We start from the raw sequence: 22227 nt of genomic DNA, 5'->3' as shown, positions 1-22227 counted from the left end.
GCTGAAGCTCCAGTTTTTTTCATTTCTAAATGAATCCTAGCCAATTCCACTGCATCACTCTTGGACCTATTGCCTTCATGTCTTTCATATCCGCTTTCTTGTTCCTCGTATTGGCCCTCATCTGTATTATCATCATGATCATCTTCTGCTATTAATTCCAGATGTTCGGCAATTATTTCAATTATCTCTGCTTTTTTGGCACCTGATTTCAATTCCAACCCCAATTTTGCTGCCAATTCTTTTAATTTGTTCTTAGTTAAAGTTATCAAGTCACTCAGGGAAACATTCTGCTTTCCCAAAAACTCTGCTACAAGCATTAATGCCATAACAATGGTATAGACTGTACCTTATTGTACAAGAGACCTGGTTCTTTTAATTTCTTTGTAATTGGTGTCAGATTTAGATCCCAACAATCATGTTTCTAATTGATAAGATCCCAGACTCGCTAGCAATTAATCTGATGCCAAAAGCAACATCCCAATTCAAATATGTTATCCCAAAGACGAGTAATTGCAATGATTCCAAATGTGAGCCCTCCAAATTTGTCTGATTCTGATCCCAGACGCCAGCCTCCGAATTAAATATGATTCAAATCCAGAAACCCAATTAATATGTGATTCAAATCTTGAGTGAGCCCCTAATTAATATGTTAGTCAAGTCGCGGACAAGCTCCCAATAAATATGTTACGACCGACCGCTCCTGTCAAAGCCCCCAATCAAAATATACGATTCTGATTGTGGTGGGAGCAACGCACTGTTATTTCAATCCTGTCATTCCACAGATTAACTAACGTATCATTTAAAAACTTTCCAAATTAAAGAAAGACCCACCAAATTGTACCATCTATTAACCCTTGAATGAGGCTAACCAAACTAGGTGTCTTTAAATCAACAAATTTACTCTTTAATTAAAAGAACTAAATTCTTAAACACAATGAACATTTAAAAATAGAAAAATTCGAGTCCTTGCAAATTTACAGTCCAATGTTGTTCAAAGTCCCCGCAGAGTGTTGTTCAAAGTCGAGCGAATTTCAACAATTAACAACTTGCAAACACTTTCAACAGAATCAATCTGACTTTAGAATTTTTGAGGGATAAAAGATTGTCACAGTCTATCTTCCCTTTCTTCAATTTAAATTACCAGAGATCTCTGTCTTGGCTTGACTTTTTAGAATTTCAAGAGATGATAATTGATTCTGTATCATGTTAAATTCTTTTTTGAATGCCTCCCATTGGTCTTCTGTTGTTTTACACATTATCAGATTCGCTCAGTTTTCTGTGGTCAGTCTCTGTCTCATTCTACTGAAGTCGGCCTTACCTAAATCTGGAATCTTAGTAGTTGTTTCGAATTTCTCTCATCCATACACAACATTGAATGCAATCGAAATAAAAATAGAAAATGCTGGAAATACTAGACAGGTCTGGCAGCATCTGTGAAGAGAGAAACAGTTAACATTTCAGGTCGATGACCTTTCATCAGAACTGGGAAAAGTTAGAAATGTAATAGGCTTTAAGCAAGTGAAAGGGGAAGGGTGGAAAAAGAATATAAGTAATGATCAGTGATAGGGTGGAAGACAGGAAAGATTAAATGACAAAAGTGTTGGTGGTGCAAAACCAAAGGGAGTGGTAATGGGACAAATAAAGAAACAAAAGATGTGTCTAGAGGTGGTGTGAAGGGCAGAATGCTGAGCTGCTGCACCTGAAAGCAAAAACAAGAGGAAAATCAAGAACTGCAAAGAAAATGAAAACAAAATGGGAGCAGAGATTATGGTCTGAAATCCTTAAACTTGATGTGGAGTCCAGAAAACTGTAAAGTGCCTAATCAAAAGGTGAGGTGCTGTTCTTCGAGTTTATGTTGAGCTTCATTAGAACAGTGCAGGAGGCACAGAGAGGTCAGCTTGAGATCAAGGTGGATAATTAAAATGACAGGTGACCAGAAGCTTGGGGTCATGCTTGTGGACTGAATGGAGGTATTCCGCAATGCGGTCACCCAATCTGTGTTTGGTCTCCCAATGTGATGCTGAGTGAATTTTGAGCAGTGAATACAGTATATTAAATTGAAAGAAGTACAAGTAAATCATTGTTTTCACCTGGACGGAGTGTTTGGGGCCTTGGATGGTGAGGAGAGGGGAGGTCAAAGGGCAGGTGTTGCATCTCCTGCGCTTGCATGGATAGGTACTGTAAGAAGGGGAGGGGGTTTTGGGGGTGATTGAGGAGTGGACCGGGGTGTTGCAGAGGAAACAGTCCCTTCGGAATGCCGAAAGGGGAGGGGAGGGCAAGAGAAGATGTGTTTGGTGGTGGCGACATGCTGGAGGTGGCAGAAATGGCGTAAGATGATCCATTGGCTATGGAGGCTGGTGGCATGGATGGTGAGGATAAAGGGAACTGGTTCTGGGAGGGAAGGGGCAAGAACAGAATTACAGGAAATGCTTTTGTTTTGAATTTGATCATATCACTATTTGATAAATGTTTACACATTATCAGGTTGTTGTCTAAATCTGGCTCATTACTCTCTTTTATTTGTTCTTGGGATGTGAGCATCGCTGGTAAGGCCAGCATTTGTTGCCCACTCCTTCTTGAACTGCTGCAGCCCAACTGGTGTAGGTATACCCACTACTGTTCAGAAGGGAGTTCCAGGATTTTGAAAACAAACGAAAAGATATAGTTCCAAGTCAGGATAGTGTGTGACTTGGAGGGGCACTTGCAGATGATGATGTTCCTCCCATGCGTCTGCTGCCCTTGACCTTCTAGGTGGTAGGGGTCATGGGTTTGGAAGGCACTGTTGAAGGAGGCTTGGCGAGTTGCTTATTATTAAATCTAATATGGTCTGTTGGTTTCAGGACATATCATTGCAGGGAACTATTCTGAACACGCTCAGGAAATGTGCTATCTTTCTGAAATAAGCTACTTACTTATCCCAGTCTCTTTGGAAGTTAAAACTCCCCCATTCAAACCACTCTGCCTTCACTTCATGATTGTTTCATCTCTCCATTTATACATCCTGCCACTTCAGAGCTGCCAGCAAGGCCTATACACAACTTCTTTACAGTGCCTACTCTACTCTCTTTTAGTTTGTTTTAGAATTATTATTTATCATCCTCTATACTTAAGCGGTTGCAGAAATTGAGGCAAATCAAAAGTCTCAGCTGTCAGGGAGACAGGTCGTTGGGAGGCGGATGGAGGTGGGAAAATTTCAGAAAATGACATAGAGTCGAGATCCTATTCTCTTCCGGCTTTCCTGGGGTGGGTTGCGAGTGCAGCAGGGGACGCCCGTGGCTCTGACAGGAAGCCAATTGAGGCACTTAAAAAGGCTAATTAAAAGCCATTTTATGGATGCAACACTTCTTTCCCAACAGCATGCGGATCACATGCTGTGTCTGCCACTTGGCAGCTTGGGGAAGGCGAGTGCACAGTGGGAAGTCATTGAGGACTGAAACTGACATTTACTGTGACAGCATTATGAACTGGCAAGCCTGAGGTCAGCCGCAGTCAGAGGCTTGCGCTGATAGGAGCAGCTCCTTCAGGCTAAACTAAGGGATTTTGTGTGGGGACAGCAACTTGGTGCCAATTTTTTCAAGTTCTTTGGATATCCCTGAAGGGCAAATTCCCTTATCGCCTGTGACATTGCACAGTGCCGTGGGCTCCACGTGTTCAGAAGTTGCCTGGACTACTGAGGAGGGGCTGGAGGGTCATCCAGATCAGCAACAGAGGCAGCAATGGCAGCATTCTCCACAGTCACGTGCAGTTGGACAAATCAGATAGGATGGCCACAGGGCAGCACCTAGTAGGTGATATGCTGAGCACAGGGTCTGTAGGCCAAGGGCCAGCTTCCTGGACCTCTAGAGCAGCAATGCCTCTGAAGGCTGCAGCTCTAACAGCCTTTCATCACAGATTTATGCACTGGCTTGGAGGAAGACCTAATGCCAATAGGAGCAGGTCAAGGAGACCACAGCCCTCAATTTCTGGGTGCCAGTTCATTCCAAGGCTCAGCTGCTGACATCCGCAGGATCTCACAATCCAGGTCATGGATGACTTGTTTGCGAGTTTCCAACTTGTTTCCAACTGCATTAACTTTGAGGCGGATGCAGCAAGTCAAGCCCAGAGGGCTGTCAGCTTCACCTCCCTCACAGGATTTCTACAGGTCCTGAGCATTGTAGACTTCACCCATGTGGCGGTCAAGGCTCCACTGGAGAAGCCAGGCATTTTGATCAATCAGAAGGGATTCCACTCCAATGTGCAGCTGTTACGCGACCACTGCAGGGAGTTGCCATGATGCATTCATCCTTCAATAGTCGCGGGTTCCTCTTCTTAGCATCAGACAGCCTCAGTGGTTTGCTCCTGGGGGACCATCAGCCCTTGACATTCAATGGCATTACAATCGCTGACTCCCCCACATCCTGGGGGTTACCATTGACCAGAAACTGAACTGGAGTAGCCATATAAATATCATGGCGACAAGAGCAGGTCAGAGGCTGGGAATCCTTTGGCAGTAACTTACCTCCTGACTCCCCAAAGCCTGTCCAGCATCTACAAGGCACAAGTCAGCAATGTGATGGTATGCTCTCCACTTGCCTGGATGGGTGCAGCTCCAACAACATTCAAGAAGCTTGACACCATCCAGGGCAAAGCAGCCATTTGATTGGCACCCCATCTACAAACATTCACTCCCTCCATCACCAACACACAGTGGCAGCAGTGTGTACCATTTATATGATGCACTGCAGCAATGCACCAAGGCTCCTTAGACAGCACCTTCCAAACCCGTGACCTCTACCACCTAGAAGGACAAGGGCAGCAAATACATGGGAACACCACCACCTGCAAGTTCCCCTCCAAGCCACACACCATCCTGACTTGGAACTATATCACCGTTCCTTCACTGTCGCTGGATCAAAATCCTGGAACTCCCTTCCGAAGAACAATGTGGCTGTACTTACCCCACATGGACTGCAGCAGTTCAAGAAGGCAGCTCACCACCACCTTCTCAAGGGCAATTAAGGATGGGCAATAAATGCTGGTTACGCCAGCGATGCCCACATCCCAGGAATGAATAAAAAATAAGATATCCACTCGAGACCTAGCTGTTCACACCAAGGAGAAACTCCACCTCGGAGGCACAGGAGAGGTACAAGCGGAGCCATCTTGCCACCAGGGCCACAATAGAGCAAGCCATTGGCTTGCTCAAAATGAAGTTTTGCCTTGACTGATCTGGGGACGCCTTTCAATACAAGCAGGCAAGGATATCCCAGATAACAGTAGTGTGCTGTGCCTTGCAAAAACCTGCACTTCAGAGAGGATTGGAGCTGGAACCAGAAGTGGAGAGCACCCAGCATCCTCGGCGGAGGAGAGGGAGGAGGCACAGGAACATCCTGAAGCATCGGTGGTGCCTGCAGCCGATAGATACTGCGTGCCTGAGAAGTCTGTGATGCCATCATCCAGACACGATTCAGGTGAGTACTGTGCATGCAGCATTGCAATCGTCTCATCATGGCACCTGTGGAAGCTAGCTTCCGCCCCCCCCCCCCCCCCCCCCCCCCCAACAACAAACCTGGTCGATACAAACAGGCATCCACATTCTTTCTGAGCCTTACATCAATGAGTCTCAGGCCATTCCACAGCATGTACCTGGCCCGGCTCAACGTGGTGTGGAGCACAAACGACAATGACTGATTGTAAGATGAAACGTAATCATGCCTTCATTGAAATAAGCATAATCCACGTGACAGTAACAGTGTAATAAGCACCCAAGTGACTCCCTTTGTGCAGCTAAGACCGTTTCTGCAGCAGCTTTCTCTTACATGGTGCTCACCCTGTGGCTTCAGCAGAGCTGAAGATAAGGTGCTCGTTTGCCTGCTGTGCCACGTGAGATGCCCGTGGCCGATGCCTTCTGGGTTTTGGATCCCATGGGGGCTCCGCCAAAGACTGCTCCACCTGCATCTGTGCAGGGACAGACTCAGTCATGGGGCAGCAGGCAGTGTGTGCGGCTCTGTCAGAGGGTCCGCGGGCAAGGACTGTAACCTGGGGGTGACTTGAGGAGAGCCCCCAATGCCATCATCCCTGCCTTCCTCTTTCCTGTCAGGAGCCCCCTGCACTTCCCTGCTAACCATGTGTAGGAGAGCCCTTGGCTGCATTTGAATACAGTGCTTAGCCATCAATCACCCAATTGTTTGATCAATGCTTCTTAAGTTCACTGCCATTTTTTGGAGGCTATTGCTGTGTGCCTGCATCCACTCGTTGGGCCTGCCATATATGAAGAATTGGCTAATCTTTCAATGGAAGTGGTCATGCGCTTAAATGCCTGAAACATCGTGGCAGAGATGGGCTCCTCCATCTTGAGGGTGTGGGTGTGCACAGCTTCTGGAAATTCTGACCGATGTTCAGCCAATTCCCATTGCTGCTCCACAAATACCCGTTTAGTATATGTCCCCCAATGCTCAGCGTCTTTGTCTAGCTGTGCAAAGCCTGACGGGGACTCTCCACAGCTGTCCCTGCCTTCAGCTCCTGTTCCCATGTGATGTGCTCCTCACCATGTGCCACCCTTTCTACCTGTGACTCAGGACCCACCGAGGTGTTTGTTTCTGCTCTGGTGGAGGGGGCACATGAGTCATGTGATAGTTCTTCCTCAGAGTGATGTCTTCTTCTGAGGACTCCACAAGCTCCTCCCTCATCTCCTGGTGTGGCTCTGGCAATGCCCCTGCAGGAGACAAAATACATTCATAACTGCTGCACACAGGTGACAGAGAGATCCAACTTAGCATTGGACAGATCATGTACTGGTGACATCAACTCAACATGGGTGACAGTTCAGTGCCAAGTGTGATTTCTAATGCTTTCACCAGGTCTCTGTGCCACTCCCATCTCTCCATCGGAAACAGCCTGCACTGCTGTCACCCTGCCGCTTTCCAGGGCATCCTCCTCCATCACTCCATTAAATGCAGCTCCACCCCTGCTCCTTACCTTTACGGCAGTTATGGGCTGTCTTCTGCAATGTAAAAAGACAGAGATTTAGGAGTTAAGTGATTGCTAAGGATGAAGGTAAGATTTTTGAGGAGAGTGAATGTGGGTTGGGGAGTGAGAGGGGGCTGGGCTGCAGGTGAGTGTTAGTGCTGTCTGTTGAGATGGATATCTGAGAAGAGGCCTGAGGAGAAATGAATGTGTGTGGCTCAGATGATAGCTTTGCAGAAGACTGCTAAGGAGGTGAGAGAATGATGGCTGCCAGCTGAGAGTGGCAGGGCACCCCCACCTTGCCTGACCAGGGGACATCATTGAAACATTTATGGCACTGGATCCACGTCCATCGCACCACACTCCGGCTACTCACCTCCTCTGCAACCTCAAGCCAAGCCTGTTTGGTGAGGCTTGCTGGCCTCCTCTGGAAAGAGGACTTCCTGTGTGCCCTGACTGCTTCCAGCATTACTTTCAGGGATGGGGTGGGGGGATGGGCAGCCACCCCACACCTTCCATCCATTTTCCTCCTCTCACTGAGCGAATCACAACACACAGTACTACCGGGGTCCCTTAAGCAGAGGTCCTTCATTGTTGTTTTAGACATATCATCCCCACCCCCAAACCCAGAAGCAGGCTGTTCATTGGTTGACTTGGGAAAAAGTAACCAGAAGGCCCGTGAATCGGGAGGTCGGCTTCGTTCCCCAGAAATGGACCCACTGTTGCTCCAGAGACTAAGGTGGTAAGATTCTGCCTGTGGTGTAGACTTGTGTGACTCACCAGTGAATTCCCTGAAAGGTGCAGACCCTGTTCAAGTGATGATTCTACACAGGAAATCCCTATATGACTCAGATGTGACCAGTTACTGCTAAAAATATACAGATGTGAAATTTCTTGGTGTGGGTGTGTGGATTGATGCCTTGGCTCACCTGCATGTGGATTTGAAACCAAACAATTTCAGAATAGCTGCCAAATGCAGAACATATGCAATTCATTTCACTGCTGGCCTTTGAGTTTCCATGATTTTTGTTTAAGAACCTTGAAGGGCCTTGAAATACAAAGGCCCAGAAATGTGGCCTCTCTTCAGGCACTAAACAGCCTCCTAAGCCTCAAATATGGCAGACAGGAAGCGCAAGCACAATTCTGGCAGTAAGTGTGTTGTCTGCCATATTGGTTACATTGGCGCAAGAATGTCAGGAACAATGAAAAGTGGAAATCATTTAATTAATTTAAGTGAGACTTGTGTTTCCAATTTTCAAACACTTCCCGCACTGAACTTGCACAGCACAACACAGCATTAGCCAGCAGAAAGGCCCCCACACTTACCTGAATGTGGATTCAGTATCAGCAGGAGTGCTCCTCTCAAACCTGCATTAAAAGAATGCAGAATATTCTTCCTCCACCCATCCCACCCTGCCCCTACTCCCACTCCCTTTCTAGCTACTGACCTACAACCGGTCACTCCCTCACACTCCCCAACTGTTGCAACTCTTTGCTTAGTGAGCTGCCTCTTATTCTCTGTGATTCACCCGCTCATGGAAACGAGGCCCAAGGCCCAATCTCGGCAGCGCCTTGGCCCTCTCCACTGAGGTGCAGCAACTTGGACTTGTGCTAACTGTGTGTCCAAAAATGGTCACGCCAAAATTTCTGAGCCATTATTTCTTATGAGTTGTCCTCAGAGGCCTCTGAAATGGCCCTTTGTGCTCCATTACGATAGTAAACTAGATATTTTATCACTAAGTTTCGAAATGAATGTATGTTTCATGTATTTCGATATGTTGTAATCTACAAATGTAAAATGATTTCCTGCTTTCCAAGTGTTCTTAGGTTATGTACCTCTTGTGCCCATAACCAAGGCTGACTGATCTGCTGTGAAGTCTCTACAAGTGTTACTCTAAGTGGCCCTCTAAAAGACATGAGAGTGGCCTGGTCCGTCCTAACAGCAGCACAGCTGAGCTCAGGAATATGGAGACATTGAACCTTTCTTCCACTCCAGTGGTGCTGTACATTGGTGCTTCAATGTGCTGCCACACAACCAACCTTTAGCTAAATCTTCAGTCTAGTCTGTAAACTATCTTGTTTTGTTTAATTAATGTGAGTATTGCAGTCATTTCATTGAATCATAGAATGGTTACAGCACAAGAGGAGGCTATTCTGCCCATCATGTCAGTGCCAGCTGTCTGCAAGAGCAACTCTTCTAGCCCCACTCCCCCTGTCGTAGCACTGCAAATTATTTTCTCCTCAGATAATTATCCAATTCCTTTTTGAAAGCCTCAATTGAATCTACTTCCACCACCCTCTCAGGTAGTGCACTCCAGATCCTAATCACGCGCTGTGCAAAAAAAAATTTCCTCATGTCGCCATTGCTTCTTTTGCCGTTCACCTTAAATCACTGTCCTCTGGTTCTTGACCTTTCCGTCAACAGGAACAATTTCTCCCTATCCTTTCCTGATCCCTTATGATTTTGAACACCTCTATCAAATCGCCTCTTAATCTTCTCTTCTCCAAGGAGAACAGACCCAGCTGCTCCAATATATCCACAGAACTGAAGTTCCTCATCCCTGGAACTATTCTCATGAATCCTTTCTGCACCCTCTCTAATGTTTTCACAACCTTCCTAAAGTGCGGCGCCTAGAACTGGACACAATACTCCAGATGAGACAGAACGAGCGTTTTATAATTTAAAATGCACTCGATGATCACTGTGATTTCAAAGGATTGAGTCGTCTGTTAAAGGAAAATCCTCAATTTTTCCCATGAAAGTTTTGCTGATCACCCAGTGTATATAGTCCTTTGAACAGATCCAGTGCTGAGAGACACCACTGCTAATCGCAACAGTCAGAGCAGTTGCTTCAAATATCAGATCGAGCAACTTAACCTTTTGTATAGCTCTCTTATCATGCTTGAACTCTTGATATTTTGTACTGTCCTCAAACACCCCAGTATCTCCAGCAACATCTTCAGCCACTATGCAGCTGCATTCTAGAGTTCTCTTCCCTGTTCTTTCTTAAAGGTCCCCTCAAAACTCAACCTATTGAATTGTACATTGGGTCACCTCAACTAACTTCTTGCTCAGCGTCCACTGTTCATGCTGTAAGGTACTTTGGTGTGTTCTGTTTTCTGTCAGGCATTATATAAATGTAAGCTGTTGTTCAGATAGATTGATCTCAACAAGGAAAGGCTGACTTCTCTTTGAATCTGTGATGACTGATATCACCCTTTTCATAGGCTCGAAAAGCTCTGGCAGAGAGGCAGAAGGATCTGGAATTTAAAACTCAACAACTTGAGAATAAATCCACTTACAAAACAGAGGAAGACATCAAGAAAGCCAGGCGGAAATCGACACAAGCAGGTGGGGTAGGGCATTGTGTTCGGGACATGACGTTAAACAGGCTGGTGGGTCTAAGCTGTGTCTACCTTTATATAAAAGCAAAATACTGCAGATGCTGGAAATCTGAAAGAAAAACAGAAAGTGCTGGAAATACTCAGCAGGTCTGGCAGCATCTGTGGAGAGAGAAGCAAAGTTAATGTTTCATGTCTGTGATCTTTCATCAGAACTGGCAAAGGTTAGAAAATAATTAGGTTTCAATGAAGGTGAATAAGGTTAAAAAGTCCACCGATACTGCCAGACGTGCTGAGTATTTCCAGCACTTTTTGTTTTTCTTTCAGATTTCCAGCACATGCAGTATTTTGCTTTTATTTTGGTGTTTAATTCACTGCCACTTCTCTTCCAGGAATGCCTACCTTGAAGTTCTGCTCTTCTCTCCGACGGAATTTCCCTTTGTCTCTTTTACCTTGTTCACCTTCATTGAAACCTAATTCTTTTCTAACCTTTGCCAGTTCTGATGAAAGATCACAGACCTGCTTCTCTCTCCACAGATGCTACCAGACCTGCTCAGTATTTCCAGCACTTTCTGTTTTTGTTACTGTGTCCACTTTTCTTCTGTTAATCTTTGCTCATTTAATTACCAGCTTCCCTTGCCTTGACTTGCTGACTGATGTTTGTTGGAAAAGGGATTTTCAATCCATTAATATCCCCTCCCTCTTTATATTGGTTGAAACACCTGTATAATATGATATAATATATTATTTAATATGACCTAGACCTTGGTGTACAGGGCACAGTTTCAAAGTTTGTGGATGATACAAAACTTGGAAGCATTGTGAACTGTGAGGAGGATAGTGTAGAACTTCATAAGGACATAGACAAGTTGGTGGAATGGGAGGATAGGTGGCAGATGAAGTTCAATGCAAAGAAATGTGAAGTGATTCATTTTGGTAGGAAAAACATGGAGAGACAATATTAAATAAAGGGTACAATTCTAAAGGGGGTGCAGGAGCAGAGGGACCTAGATGTATATGTGCATTATTCATTGAAGATGGTAGGACAGGTTGAGAGAGCAGTTAATAAAGCATACAGTATCCTGGGCTTTATTAATAGGGGCATAGAGTACAAGAGCAAGGAAGTTATGTTGAACTTGTATAAGACACTAGTTCTTCCCCAGTTGGAGTATTGCATCCAGTTCTGGGCGCCGCACTTGAGGAAAGACGTGAGGGCATTGGAGAGAGTACAGAAAAGATTCACAAGAATGGTTCCAGGGATGAAGAACTTCAGTTATGAAGATAGATTGGAGAAGTTAGGACTGTTTTCCTTGGAGAAGAGAAGGCTGAGAGGTGATTTGATAGAGGTATTCAAAATCATGAGTGGTCTAGACAGAGTAGATAGAGAGAAACTGTTCCCACTGGTGAAAAGATCGAGAATCAGAGGGCACAGATTTAAAGTATTTGGTAAGAGAAGCAAAAGTGACATGAGGGAAAACTTTCATGCAGCGGGTGGTTAAGGTCTGGAATGCACTAACTGAGAGTGTGGTGGAGGCAGGTTCAATTGAAGCATTCAAAAGGGAATTAGATAGTTATATGAAAAGGAAGAATGTGCAGGGTTATGGGGAAAAGGCAGGGGAATGGCACTAAATGAATTGCTCTCTCGGAGAGCCAGTGCAGACACGATAGGCCGAATGATCTCCTTCTGCATTGTAACAATTCTGTGATAATGCATTTACTATCCAGAAATAGGAAAATATGACATAATTTGTTTAAGTGCCTGGAATAAAAAATAGCTAATTAAAGGGAAGAACTGCTTAGGTGGAGTATCTTTTGTTCAAAACACTCTTTCCATTTTACATTTGAAAAAGGTATATAATTAAAGAGCTTTTTTTAAAACAATACCCAGACTGCCAGGTAGACTTGCTGGGTTGGAATTCTCTCATAACTCACCCACTCCTTGATATCAATGAGTCTGCCCCCTGTTTCCCCATTCCCGTCCTGGTCCGATGTTCTGGCCCACATTGAGTTTGTCTTGATTCAGGCTCTCTCTAGACAATTTTTTTTTACTTGTGCTCAATTTAGAAGTCATGTTTCCTGTGAACTGAAACTTAACTGAGCACACATAGTGGGGGGAATTTTATCCTGGTGGCAGGGGTTACAACATCAGGAGAAACCAAGGCTGAGATGCCTGCATCGCCTCTTTTCTGGAAAGCCTGCCGAATTTAGTGCCAGTCAGACGCTTAAGTGGACAATGGCGGGCCTTCCATAGGATCCAGCACCCATCGCAGGAAGTGCCGCCCTTGGAGAGCTGCCGACCAATCAGAGGCCGGCGGTGGCTGCTGAAGGAGGTGATCGTCCTGGAGGCCGAGGAGCGTCGCTGGAGCCAGGCCTCAGGAGGGAGGGGTCTTGCGGGGTGGGGGACGCAGAGGAGGGCACTCAGCAGCAAGGGCAGCAGGACAGTCCTCAGCAGGCCCCCCCTTCCCGATGCTGGGTCTCTTGTTCAGGTACTAAGTGCCTTTTTTTCGGGACCGCCACCACCCCCCCACCCCCTCCCCCACCCCCCCCAAACCGGTGCCGAGAAGCAGCCCACACGGTTTCTCCTACCCTGCTTCCTGTGCAGCGACAGGGCCACCCGCCACAAGGGTAATTGCAGCTGTGGTGGGAAGAGGCCCTAAATTGGGGCTGATTGCCCCATTAAGGACCTCAATTGGCAGCAGGGTGGGAAAGCCTGAGGCCTTCCCGCTGCAGACTAAATTTTGGCGGAGACAGGATGGTGGCGGGAACCCACCCCCACCCCCACCCCATTTGATTTTATGCTCTGAAACAAAAACAAGAAATGCTGGATTCACTCAGCAGGTCTGGCAGCATCTGTGGAAAGAGAAGCAGAGTTAACGTTTCGGGTCAGTGACCCTTCTTCGGAACTGACAAATATTAGAAAAGTCACAGATTATAAACAAGTGAGGTGGGGGTTGGGCAAGAGATAACAAAGGAGAAGGTGCAGATTGGACCAGGCCACATAGCTGACCAAAAGGTCACGGAGCAAAGGCAAACAATATGTTAATGGTGTTTTGAAAGACAAAGCATTAGTACAGATTAGGTGTGAATATACTGAATATAGAACATCAGCAAGTGCAAACCTGAAGAAAAACAACCTGAAAAAAACAGTGGGTAAGCAAACTGAACAAACTAAGATGAAATGAAATAAATGCAAAAAATGTGAAAAGGAATGCAAAAAAAAAAGGAAGAAAAAATAACTAAAAATGAAAGTAAAGTGGGGGGCTGTCATGCTCTGAAATTATTGAACTCAATGTTCAGTCCGGTAGGCTGTAGTGTGCCTAATCGGTAGATGAGATGCTGTTCCTCGAGCTTGCGTTGATGTTCACTGGAACACTGCAGCAATCCCAGGACAGAGATGTGAGCATGAGAGCAGGGGGGAGTGTTGAAATGGCAAGCAACCGGAAGCTCAGGGTCCTGCTTGCGGACTGAGCGGAGATGTTCCGCAAAGCGGTCACCCAGTCTGCGCTTGGTCTCCCCAATGTAGAGGAGACCACACTGTGAGCAGCGAATACAGTATACTACATTGAAAGAAGTACAAGTAAATCGCTGCTTCACCTGAAAGGAGTGTTTGGGGCCTGGGATACTGAGGAGAGAGGAGGTAAATGGGCAGGTATTACACCTCCTGCGATTGCAAGGGAAGGTGCCCTGGGACGGGGACGAGGTGGTGGGGGTAATGGAGGAGTGGACCAGGGTGTCGCGGAGGGAACGATCCCTTCGGAATGCTGACAGGGGAAGGGAGGGGAAGATGCGACTGGTAGTGGCATCACGCTGGAGGTGGCGAAAATGGCGGAGGATGATCCTTTGGATATGGAGGCTGGTGGGATGAAAAGTGAGGACAAGGGGAACCCTGTCACGGTTCTGGGAGGGAGGGGAAGGGGTGAGGGTAGAGGTGCGGGGAATGGGTCGGACACGGTTGAGGGCCCTGTCAACCACAGTGGGGGGAAATCCTCGGTTGAGGAAAAAGGAGGTCATATCAGAAGCACCGTCATGGAAGGTAGCATCATCAGAGCAGATGCGTCGGAGACGGAGAAACTGGGAGAATGGAATGGAGTCCTTACAGGAGGTAGGGTGTGAAGAAGTGTAGTCGAGGTAGCTGTGGGAGTCAGTGGGCTTATAATGGATATTGGTAGACAACCTATCCCCAGAGATGGAGACAGAGAAGTCGAGGAAGGGAAGGGAAGTGTCAGAGATGGACCATGTAAAGGTGAGAGAAGGGTGGAAATTGGAAGCAAAGTTGATAAAGGCCCCCTCCCCCAACTCTTTTTCCGGTACATTGATGACTGTATCGGTGCCGTTTCCTGCTCCCGCCCCGAACTCGAAAACTTTATCAACTTTGCTTCCAATTTCCACCCTTCTCTCACCTTTACATGGTCCATCTCTGACACTTCCCTTCCCTTCCTCGACTTCTCTGTCTCCATCTCTGGGGATAGGTTGTCTACCAATATCCATTATAAGCCCACTGACTCCCACAGCTACCTCGACTACACTTCTTCACACCCTACCTCCTGTAAGGACTCCATTCCATTCTCCCAGTTTCTCCGTCTCCGACGCATCTGCTCTGATGATGCTACCTTCCATGACGGTGCTTCTGATATGACCTCCTTTTTCCTCAACTGAGGATTTCCCCCCACTGTGGTTGACAGGGCCCTCAACCGTGTCCGACCCATTCCCCGCACCTCTACCCTCACCCCTTCCCCTCCCTCCCAGAACCGTGACAGGGTTCCCCTTGTCCTCACTTTTCATCCCACCAGCCTCCATATCCAAAGGATCATCCTCCGCCATTTTCGCCACCTCCAGCGTGATGCCACTACCAGTCGCATCTTCCCCTCCCTTCCCCTGTCAGCATTCCGAAGGGATCGTTCCCTCCGCGACACCCTGGTCCACTCCTCCATTACCCCCACCACCTCGTCCCCGTCCCAGGGCACCTTCCCTTGCAATCGCAGGAGGTGTAATACCTGCCCATTTACCTCCTCTCTCCTCAGTATCCCAGGCCCCAAACACTCCTTTCAGGTGAAGCAGCGATTTACTTGTACTTCTTTCAATGTAGTATACTGTATTCGCTGCTCACAGTGTGGTCTCCTCTACATTGGGGAGACCAAGCGCAGACTGGGTGACCGCTTTGCGGAACATCTCCGCTCAGTCCGCAAGCAGGACCCTGAGCTTCCGGTTGCTTGCCATTTCAACACTCCCCCCTGCTCTCATGCTCACATCTCTGTCCTGGGATTGCTGCAGTGTTCCAGTGAACATCAACGCAAGCTCGAGGAACAGCATCTCATCTACCGATTAGGCACACTACAGCCTGCCGGACTGAACATTGAGTTCAATAATTTCAGAGCATGACAGCCCCCCACTTTACTTTCATTTTTAGTCATTTTTAGTTATTTTTTCTTCCTTTTTTTTTTGCATTCCTTTTTACATTTTTTGCATTTATTTCATTTCATCTTAGTTTGTTCAGTTTGCTTACCCACTGTTTTTTTCAGGTTGTTTTTCTTCAGGTTTGCACTTGCTGATGTTCTATATTCAGTATATTCACACCTAATCTGTACTAATGCTTTGTCTTTCAAAACACCATTAACATATTGTTTGCCTTTGCTCCGTGACCTTTTGGTCAGCTATGTGGCCTGGTCCAATCTGCACCTTCTCCTTTGTTACCTCTTGCCCAACCCCCACCTCACTTGTTTATAATCTGTGACTTTTCTAATATTTGTCAGTTCCGAAGAAGGGTCACTGACCCGAAACGTTAACTCTGCTTCTCTTTCCACAGATGCTGCCAGACCTGCTGAGTGAATCCAGCATTTCTTGTTTTTGTTTCAGATTTCCAGCATCCGCAGTATTTTGCTTTTATTTGATTTTATGCTCTCCCTGCCTCCAAACCCGCCACGGAGGAAAGCATAAAATTTCACCCAGTATCTAAGATAGTGGACCTCTGCACAAAGAATTGAGATATATATTGAGAATAGCAGGGTGAACACTTCTGATCTCGCTGGCTGATATTAACAGCACACTGAAAGACTGTTGGCTCAGATTAAATGCACTAATTCATGTTAATTATGAAGGTTAAAGAAAGCAAAAAACAGAATAATTGTTTCTGCCACCATCAACATCCTGGAGGCTACCATTGACCAGAAACTTCACTGGATCAGCCACATAAACAACAGCAGGTGAGTGGCTGGGAATTTTGCAGTGAGTAATTCACCTCCTGACTCCTCAAAGCCTCTCCCACCATCTATAAGGCACAAGTCAGGGGTGTGATGGAATACTCTTCATGTGCCTGGATGAGTACAGCTCTAACAACACTCAAGAAGCTCAACATTATTCAGGACAAAGCAGCCCATTTAATTGGGACACAATCCACCACCTTAAACATTCACTGCCTCCACCGGCACACAGTGGTAGCAGTGTGTGCCATCGACAAAGATCCAACTCACCAGGGCTCCTTCAACAGCACCTTCCAAACCTGTAATCTCTACCACCTCAGAGGACAAGGGCAGCAGATGCATGGAAACACCACCACCTGCAAGTTCTCACACCATCCTGACTTGGCACTATATCGCCGTTTCTTCACTGTCACTGGGTCAAAACCCTGGAACTCTCTTCCTAACAGCACTGTGGGTGTATCTACACCACATGCACTGCAGCGCTTCAAGAAAGTGGCTCATCACCACCTTCTCAAGGGCAGTTAGGGATGGGTAATAAATGTTGGCCTTGCCAGCAATGCTCACATCTCATGAATCAATAATAAAAAGAACCTGACAAGCCTTTCTGTCAGTACATATTAAGCCATCAGCTTAAGTGGAGGTACTTTACTCCATCTGGTTAAAAAAGAAAGTGCAATTGAAGCTTCATCTCTTTGCCGCTCTCCCCATTAATTTTGACCATGCATCAACAACGACAAGATTTACAAAAGATGCTCCAAGAGAGTTCAGTCTCATCAGTTCTCAACTTGTCTTCAAGAAGAGTGAAGGACAAATACATTGAAGAATAAAGACTATAAGCCTGCGTATATGACTGTCTCCCTTTTGGATATACAGGCTGCCATAATGGATGATGAGAGTTTCCTACATAATCAGATCTCTTGTACCTTGAATCACCTCTGGAACTGGCAAAGTTGGCAATGAAGTCAGGTTTTTCCAAGGCCTCAAAGGCCGGCACTTGGGTTTCCTGAGTCAATTTTGATACCTTTAGAATAAAGCAACACTCCTGCAGTAAGGGGAGTCTTCCCATCACCACCCCCTCTCTCCCCATCCCCACCCCACTCCCAGGAAGTGGAATTAGTTATTTCTAATTAATGGGCTTTATGTCAACAAATGTTGTTATTAACCTTAATAGAGAGGGGTTTTGAACTGGGCATCAAAATACATTGATGGGGATGCAAATCCTTGTACCAATAAAGATATAAAGACAGCAGTAAATCTCTTCCAGTCATGGAATATAGTTTAAGGTTGCTACAATCCTAACATACGAACATAAGGATTAGGAGCAGGAGTAGGCCACTCGGCCCCTCGAGTCTGCTCCACCATTCAACAAGATCATGGCTGACCTGATTGTAACCTCAACTCCACATTCCCACCTACCCTAATAACCTTTCACCCCCTTGCTCGTCAAGAAGCTATTTACATCTGCCTTAAAAATATTCAAAGATTCTGCTTCCACTGACTTTTAAGGAAGAGAATTCCAAAGACTCATGACCATCTGAGAAAAAAAAAATTCTCATCTCTGTCTTAAATGGGCGACCCCTTATTTTTAAACAGTGACCCCTAGTTCTCGATTCTCCCACAAGGGGGGAACATCCTTTCCACATCCACCCTGTCAAGACTCCTCAGGATCTTATATGTTTCAATCAAGTCGCCTCTTATTCTTCTAAACTCCAGCGGATATAAGCCTAGCCTGTCCAACCTGGCACAGCTATACATTCCTATTAAAGTATGTAATGTAGAGATTCTTGTTATCTGAGTCAGACACTGCAATGAATGAAGCTGCTGTTGGATGTTCCCCATTGATCCCCAGATCTTTCTCAGATATATCATTTTTCAATCTATTAAAATGTGGAGGACATTGAACAAAAAATACCTCCCCCCCCCCCCCCACTTATTCTTCAAAGCTGTAATGTTAAAATAAAAAAGCAAGCAAAGACTTTGCACTGACGAGGCTGACACGTGATAGGTAGTTATTACTTATCACAGCGAAAATAGTTCAGATTTTATGTCTATCCACTGTATTATTTTGTCTTTTAAAACACATGTCTCCTTGAAATGATTGGTGACTCGGGACAGCATTGCATCTGCAGTCATATGCTTCTGCCCAGCCCTGTGAGCATATCTGCCATATTACTGATTCAGACACTAACCTTAAATACTAACTTATGCTGCAGCAAAAAAAAAGCCAAGACTCATGACATTAAACACACCTAAGCTCACTACACAGGGTGGGTTTCCAAGGGAAAGTATAAATGGTCATCTCTGGCAATACTGAATGCTGCTAGCTGTAGGCAGCCTGTTCCCACCCGTTTGAGAAGACAACAGAGTTTTTACATTAGGGGAAAGCCAATAACATCAGCCAGTTCCAAAGTCAGCAACTTAAAAGTCAGAAACGCAACTTTTGAACATTTGCCTAAGTGCAGTTGTGACTTAAACAACTGCATATATATTGGCTTTCACATTGGTTCCTGCTCCAGCAATGCGTCAGATTTAACATTCTCCATCCTTGTGTTCCATGGCTTTTCCCGTCCCTATCTCTAATCTCCTCCAATCCTACAACCCTTTGAGATCTCTACGTTCCTCCAATTCTGGCCTGTGTCGCATCACCCACTTCCTTCATGTGACCTTTGGCAGCCATGCCTTCAATTGTCTAGACTCCAAGCTCTGCAATTTCTTACCTAAACCACTCCGCCTCTTGCTTAAGAGCTACTCCTGACCACATCTTTGGTCACCTGTCTCATGTGGCTTGGTATCAACTTTGTCTGATTACACTCCTGTGCAGCACGTTTTACTCTGCTAAAGATACTAGATACAAGTTGTTGTGACTTTCATTGTTGTATGAAATTGAATTGCTTCAGTGTTTCTACGGTTATTCCGAAGTCCATCTTGCAATGTAAACAGGGTGCAATCTCACTGAGCCCCAGAACCACCTTCAGTGGAGGCAACTTCACCATATCACCATGGCTCAAGACTGCTTGAAATGTTTTGTTGTTTGGTGCAAGATATTAGTGAAAAGCAGTTTTGAGTTAAAATCTGTTGTCAGTTTTATGAATATCACCAAGCAACAGGGGAGAGTGACGCACAATATTCCCTGGAAGCAGGGCACTATCTGTGGTTAAAGTCTTGGGTTTTATCAGAACGAGTGTGGGAAGCTGGGAATTTTAAACATCTGTATTCACAAAGCAATATCCCAATTTTTTTTTTTGATTTTGCTTCCTTTCCATTTCCAGTGACTGTATCTTTAGCGGACTGACTTGGGCAATGTTTCCACTGTTGGCTGTTGCTGAAAACTTGCAGCTGTTGTGCATTACAATCGAAGGCAAAAATTCCCCTGTTGCTGTTTCAGAGCAAAATGCAGCAGTGACTGGACTTGGATAAGGCCAATGTAAATAAAGCAGTTTTGAATGCTCGCTCCCTTCCTGGCCAACAGTATATAGACTGCACACAGCGCATGCGTTTGTCTGTAATTTAACACCGCCCCTGCATCTATCTTAATGGGCTGAATTCCTGTCAGGCAATCATTAAAGTGCAAGTAACAACATATGGAGAAAGATAAAATCATGGACAAAAATAAGTACAAAAATGTGTGGTTAAATTTATCCTTTCTAAAAATGTCAGTTTGTTTGCTGCTGCTTAACTTGTTCCCCCCGCCCCCCACCTACATTTAGAATATTAGAACTTTATGATGAATTTTGGAAGCTTAGCCTCTAATTTCTCAGCCATTTGTAACCAAAAATAGGACCTGGTTCTTTCAAAATGTTAACCATGGAAAAGCTGCAATCTTTAAATGGAAATAATAAGAAGGAAAGGACCATAAGAACAGAAGGAGGCCATTCAGCTCCTTGAGCATGGTCCACCATTCAGTTAGATCATGGGTGATCTGTATCTTAACTCCATCTACCCGCCTTTGTTCCATAACACTTAATACCCTTGCCTAACAAAAATCGATCAATACCGTTTTTTTACATTTTCATTTGACCTAGCCTCAAAAGCTTTTTGGGAGAGAGTTCTAGAATTTCACTACCCTTACTGTGAAAAAGTGCTTCCTAACATAACATAACTTCCTAACATCCTAGCTTTAATTTTAAGGTTATGCCCCCACCAGAGGAAATTGTTATGCTCTATCCACCACAGCCTATCCTTTAATCACCTTAATCACCTCAATTAGATCATCCCCTAATCTTCTATACTCAAGGGAATACAAGCCCAGTCTATGCAATCTGTCCTCATAATTTAACCCTTTTAATTCTGGTGACTGTGCTGCACTCCAAGACCAATATATCTTTCCTGAGGTGCGGTGCCCAGAACTGAACACAGTACCGGGGTCTAACCTGAACTTTATATAACCCTACGGCGGCGGCGGCGGGGGGGGGGGGGGGGTAGGATCATTAAGTTCGCCGATGACACAAAGATTGGCCGAGTGGTTAACAGTGAGGTTGGGTGTCTTGGGAAACAGGAAGATATAGATGGGATGGTCAAATGGGCAGAAAAGTGGCAGATGAAATTTAACCCTGAAAAGTGTGAGGTAATACACTTTGGAAGGAGTAATGTGACATGGAAGTATTCAATGAATGGCCTGACACTGGGAAATTCCGAGGAACAAAGGGACCTTGGCGTGTTTGTCCATAGATCTCTGAAGGCAGAAGGGCAGGTAAATAGGGTGGTGAAAAAGGCATATGGGACACTTGCCTTTATCAATCGAGGCATAGATTACAAAAGCAGGGAGGTCATGTTGGAGTTGTACAGAACTTTGGTAAGGTCACAGCTGGAGTACTGTGTACAATTCTGGTCGCCACATTATAGGAAGGATGTGATTGCACTGGAGGGGGTGCAGAGGCAATTCACCAGGATGTTGCCTGGGATGGAACATTTAAGCTATGAGGAGAGGTTGGATAGGCTTGGGTTGTTTTCACTGGAGCAGAGAAGACTGAGGGGTGACCTGATCGAGGTGTACGGGATTATGAGGGGCATGGACAGGGTGGGTAGGGAGCAGCTGTTCCCCTTAGTTGAAGGGTCAGTTATGAGGGGACACAAATTTAAGGTGAGTGGCAGGAGGTTTAAGGGGGATTTGAGGAAGAACTTTTTTACCCAGAGGGTGGTAACGGTCTGGAATGCACTGCCTGGGAGGGTGGTTGAGGCGGGTTGCCTCATATCCCTTAAAAAGTACTTGGCACGTCATAACATTCAAGGCTATGGGCCAAGTGCTGCCAAATGGGATTAGGTAGATAGGTCAGTTGTCTTTAATGCATTGGTGCAGACTCGAAGGGCCGAAGGGCCTCTTCTGCACTGTATTATTCTGTGATTCTGTATTTACTTTCTATCCCTTTGTGTTGCAACCCCCTTGACATAAAGGCCAACATTCATTAGCCTTTTAAATTATTTTTGCACCTAACTGCTAGCTTTTAGTGATTTGGACCCCTAAATCTCTCTGCACTTCCAAAGTTCTTAGCTTCTCACCATTTGGAAATACTCTGATCTGTCTTTCTCAGAACTCTATCTGGCAGAGTTTTGCCCACTCACTTAATCTATCAATGTCTCTTTGCAATTTCCTGCTCCCATCGACACTACTTAGCATACCACCTAACTTATTGCCATCAGCAAAATCAGATATATGGCTCTCCAATCCTTCACCTAACTCATTTATAAATACAGTGAAAAGCTGAGGCCTCAATACCGATCCCTGAAGGACGCCATTAGTCGCATC

General features: G+C 45.6%; 1 protein-coding gene across 2 annotated transcripts in view; it reads left to right on the top strand.

The window, feature by feature from the left end:
* gas7b (growth arrest-specific 7b) overlaps positions 1-22227 on the top strand; it is a 462775-nt gene that overhangs the window by 412784 nt on the left and 27764 nt on the right. For both annotated transcript variants that reach the window (XM_068057959.1, XM_068057958.1), the window contains one exon: positions 10174-10297. In XM_068057959.1, coding sequence (XP_067914060.1) covers positions 10174-10297 — 124 coding nt within the window. The remainder of the gene's footprint in view (positions 1-10173; positions 10298-22227) is intronic.

The sequence above is a fragment of the Heterodontus francisci genome, chromosome 26 (genome assembly GCF_036365525.1).
Source record: "Heterodontus francisci isolate sHetFra1 chromosome 26, sHetFra1.hap1, whole genome shotgun sequence".
NCBI lineage: Eukaryota > Metazoa > Chordata > Chondrichthyes > Heterodontiformes > Heterodontidae > Heterodontus > Heterodontus francisci.
This window is presented reverse-complemented; position numbering and strand designations above follow the sequence as displayed.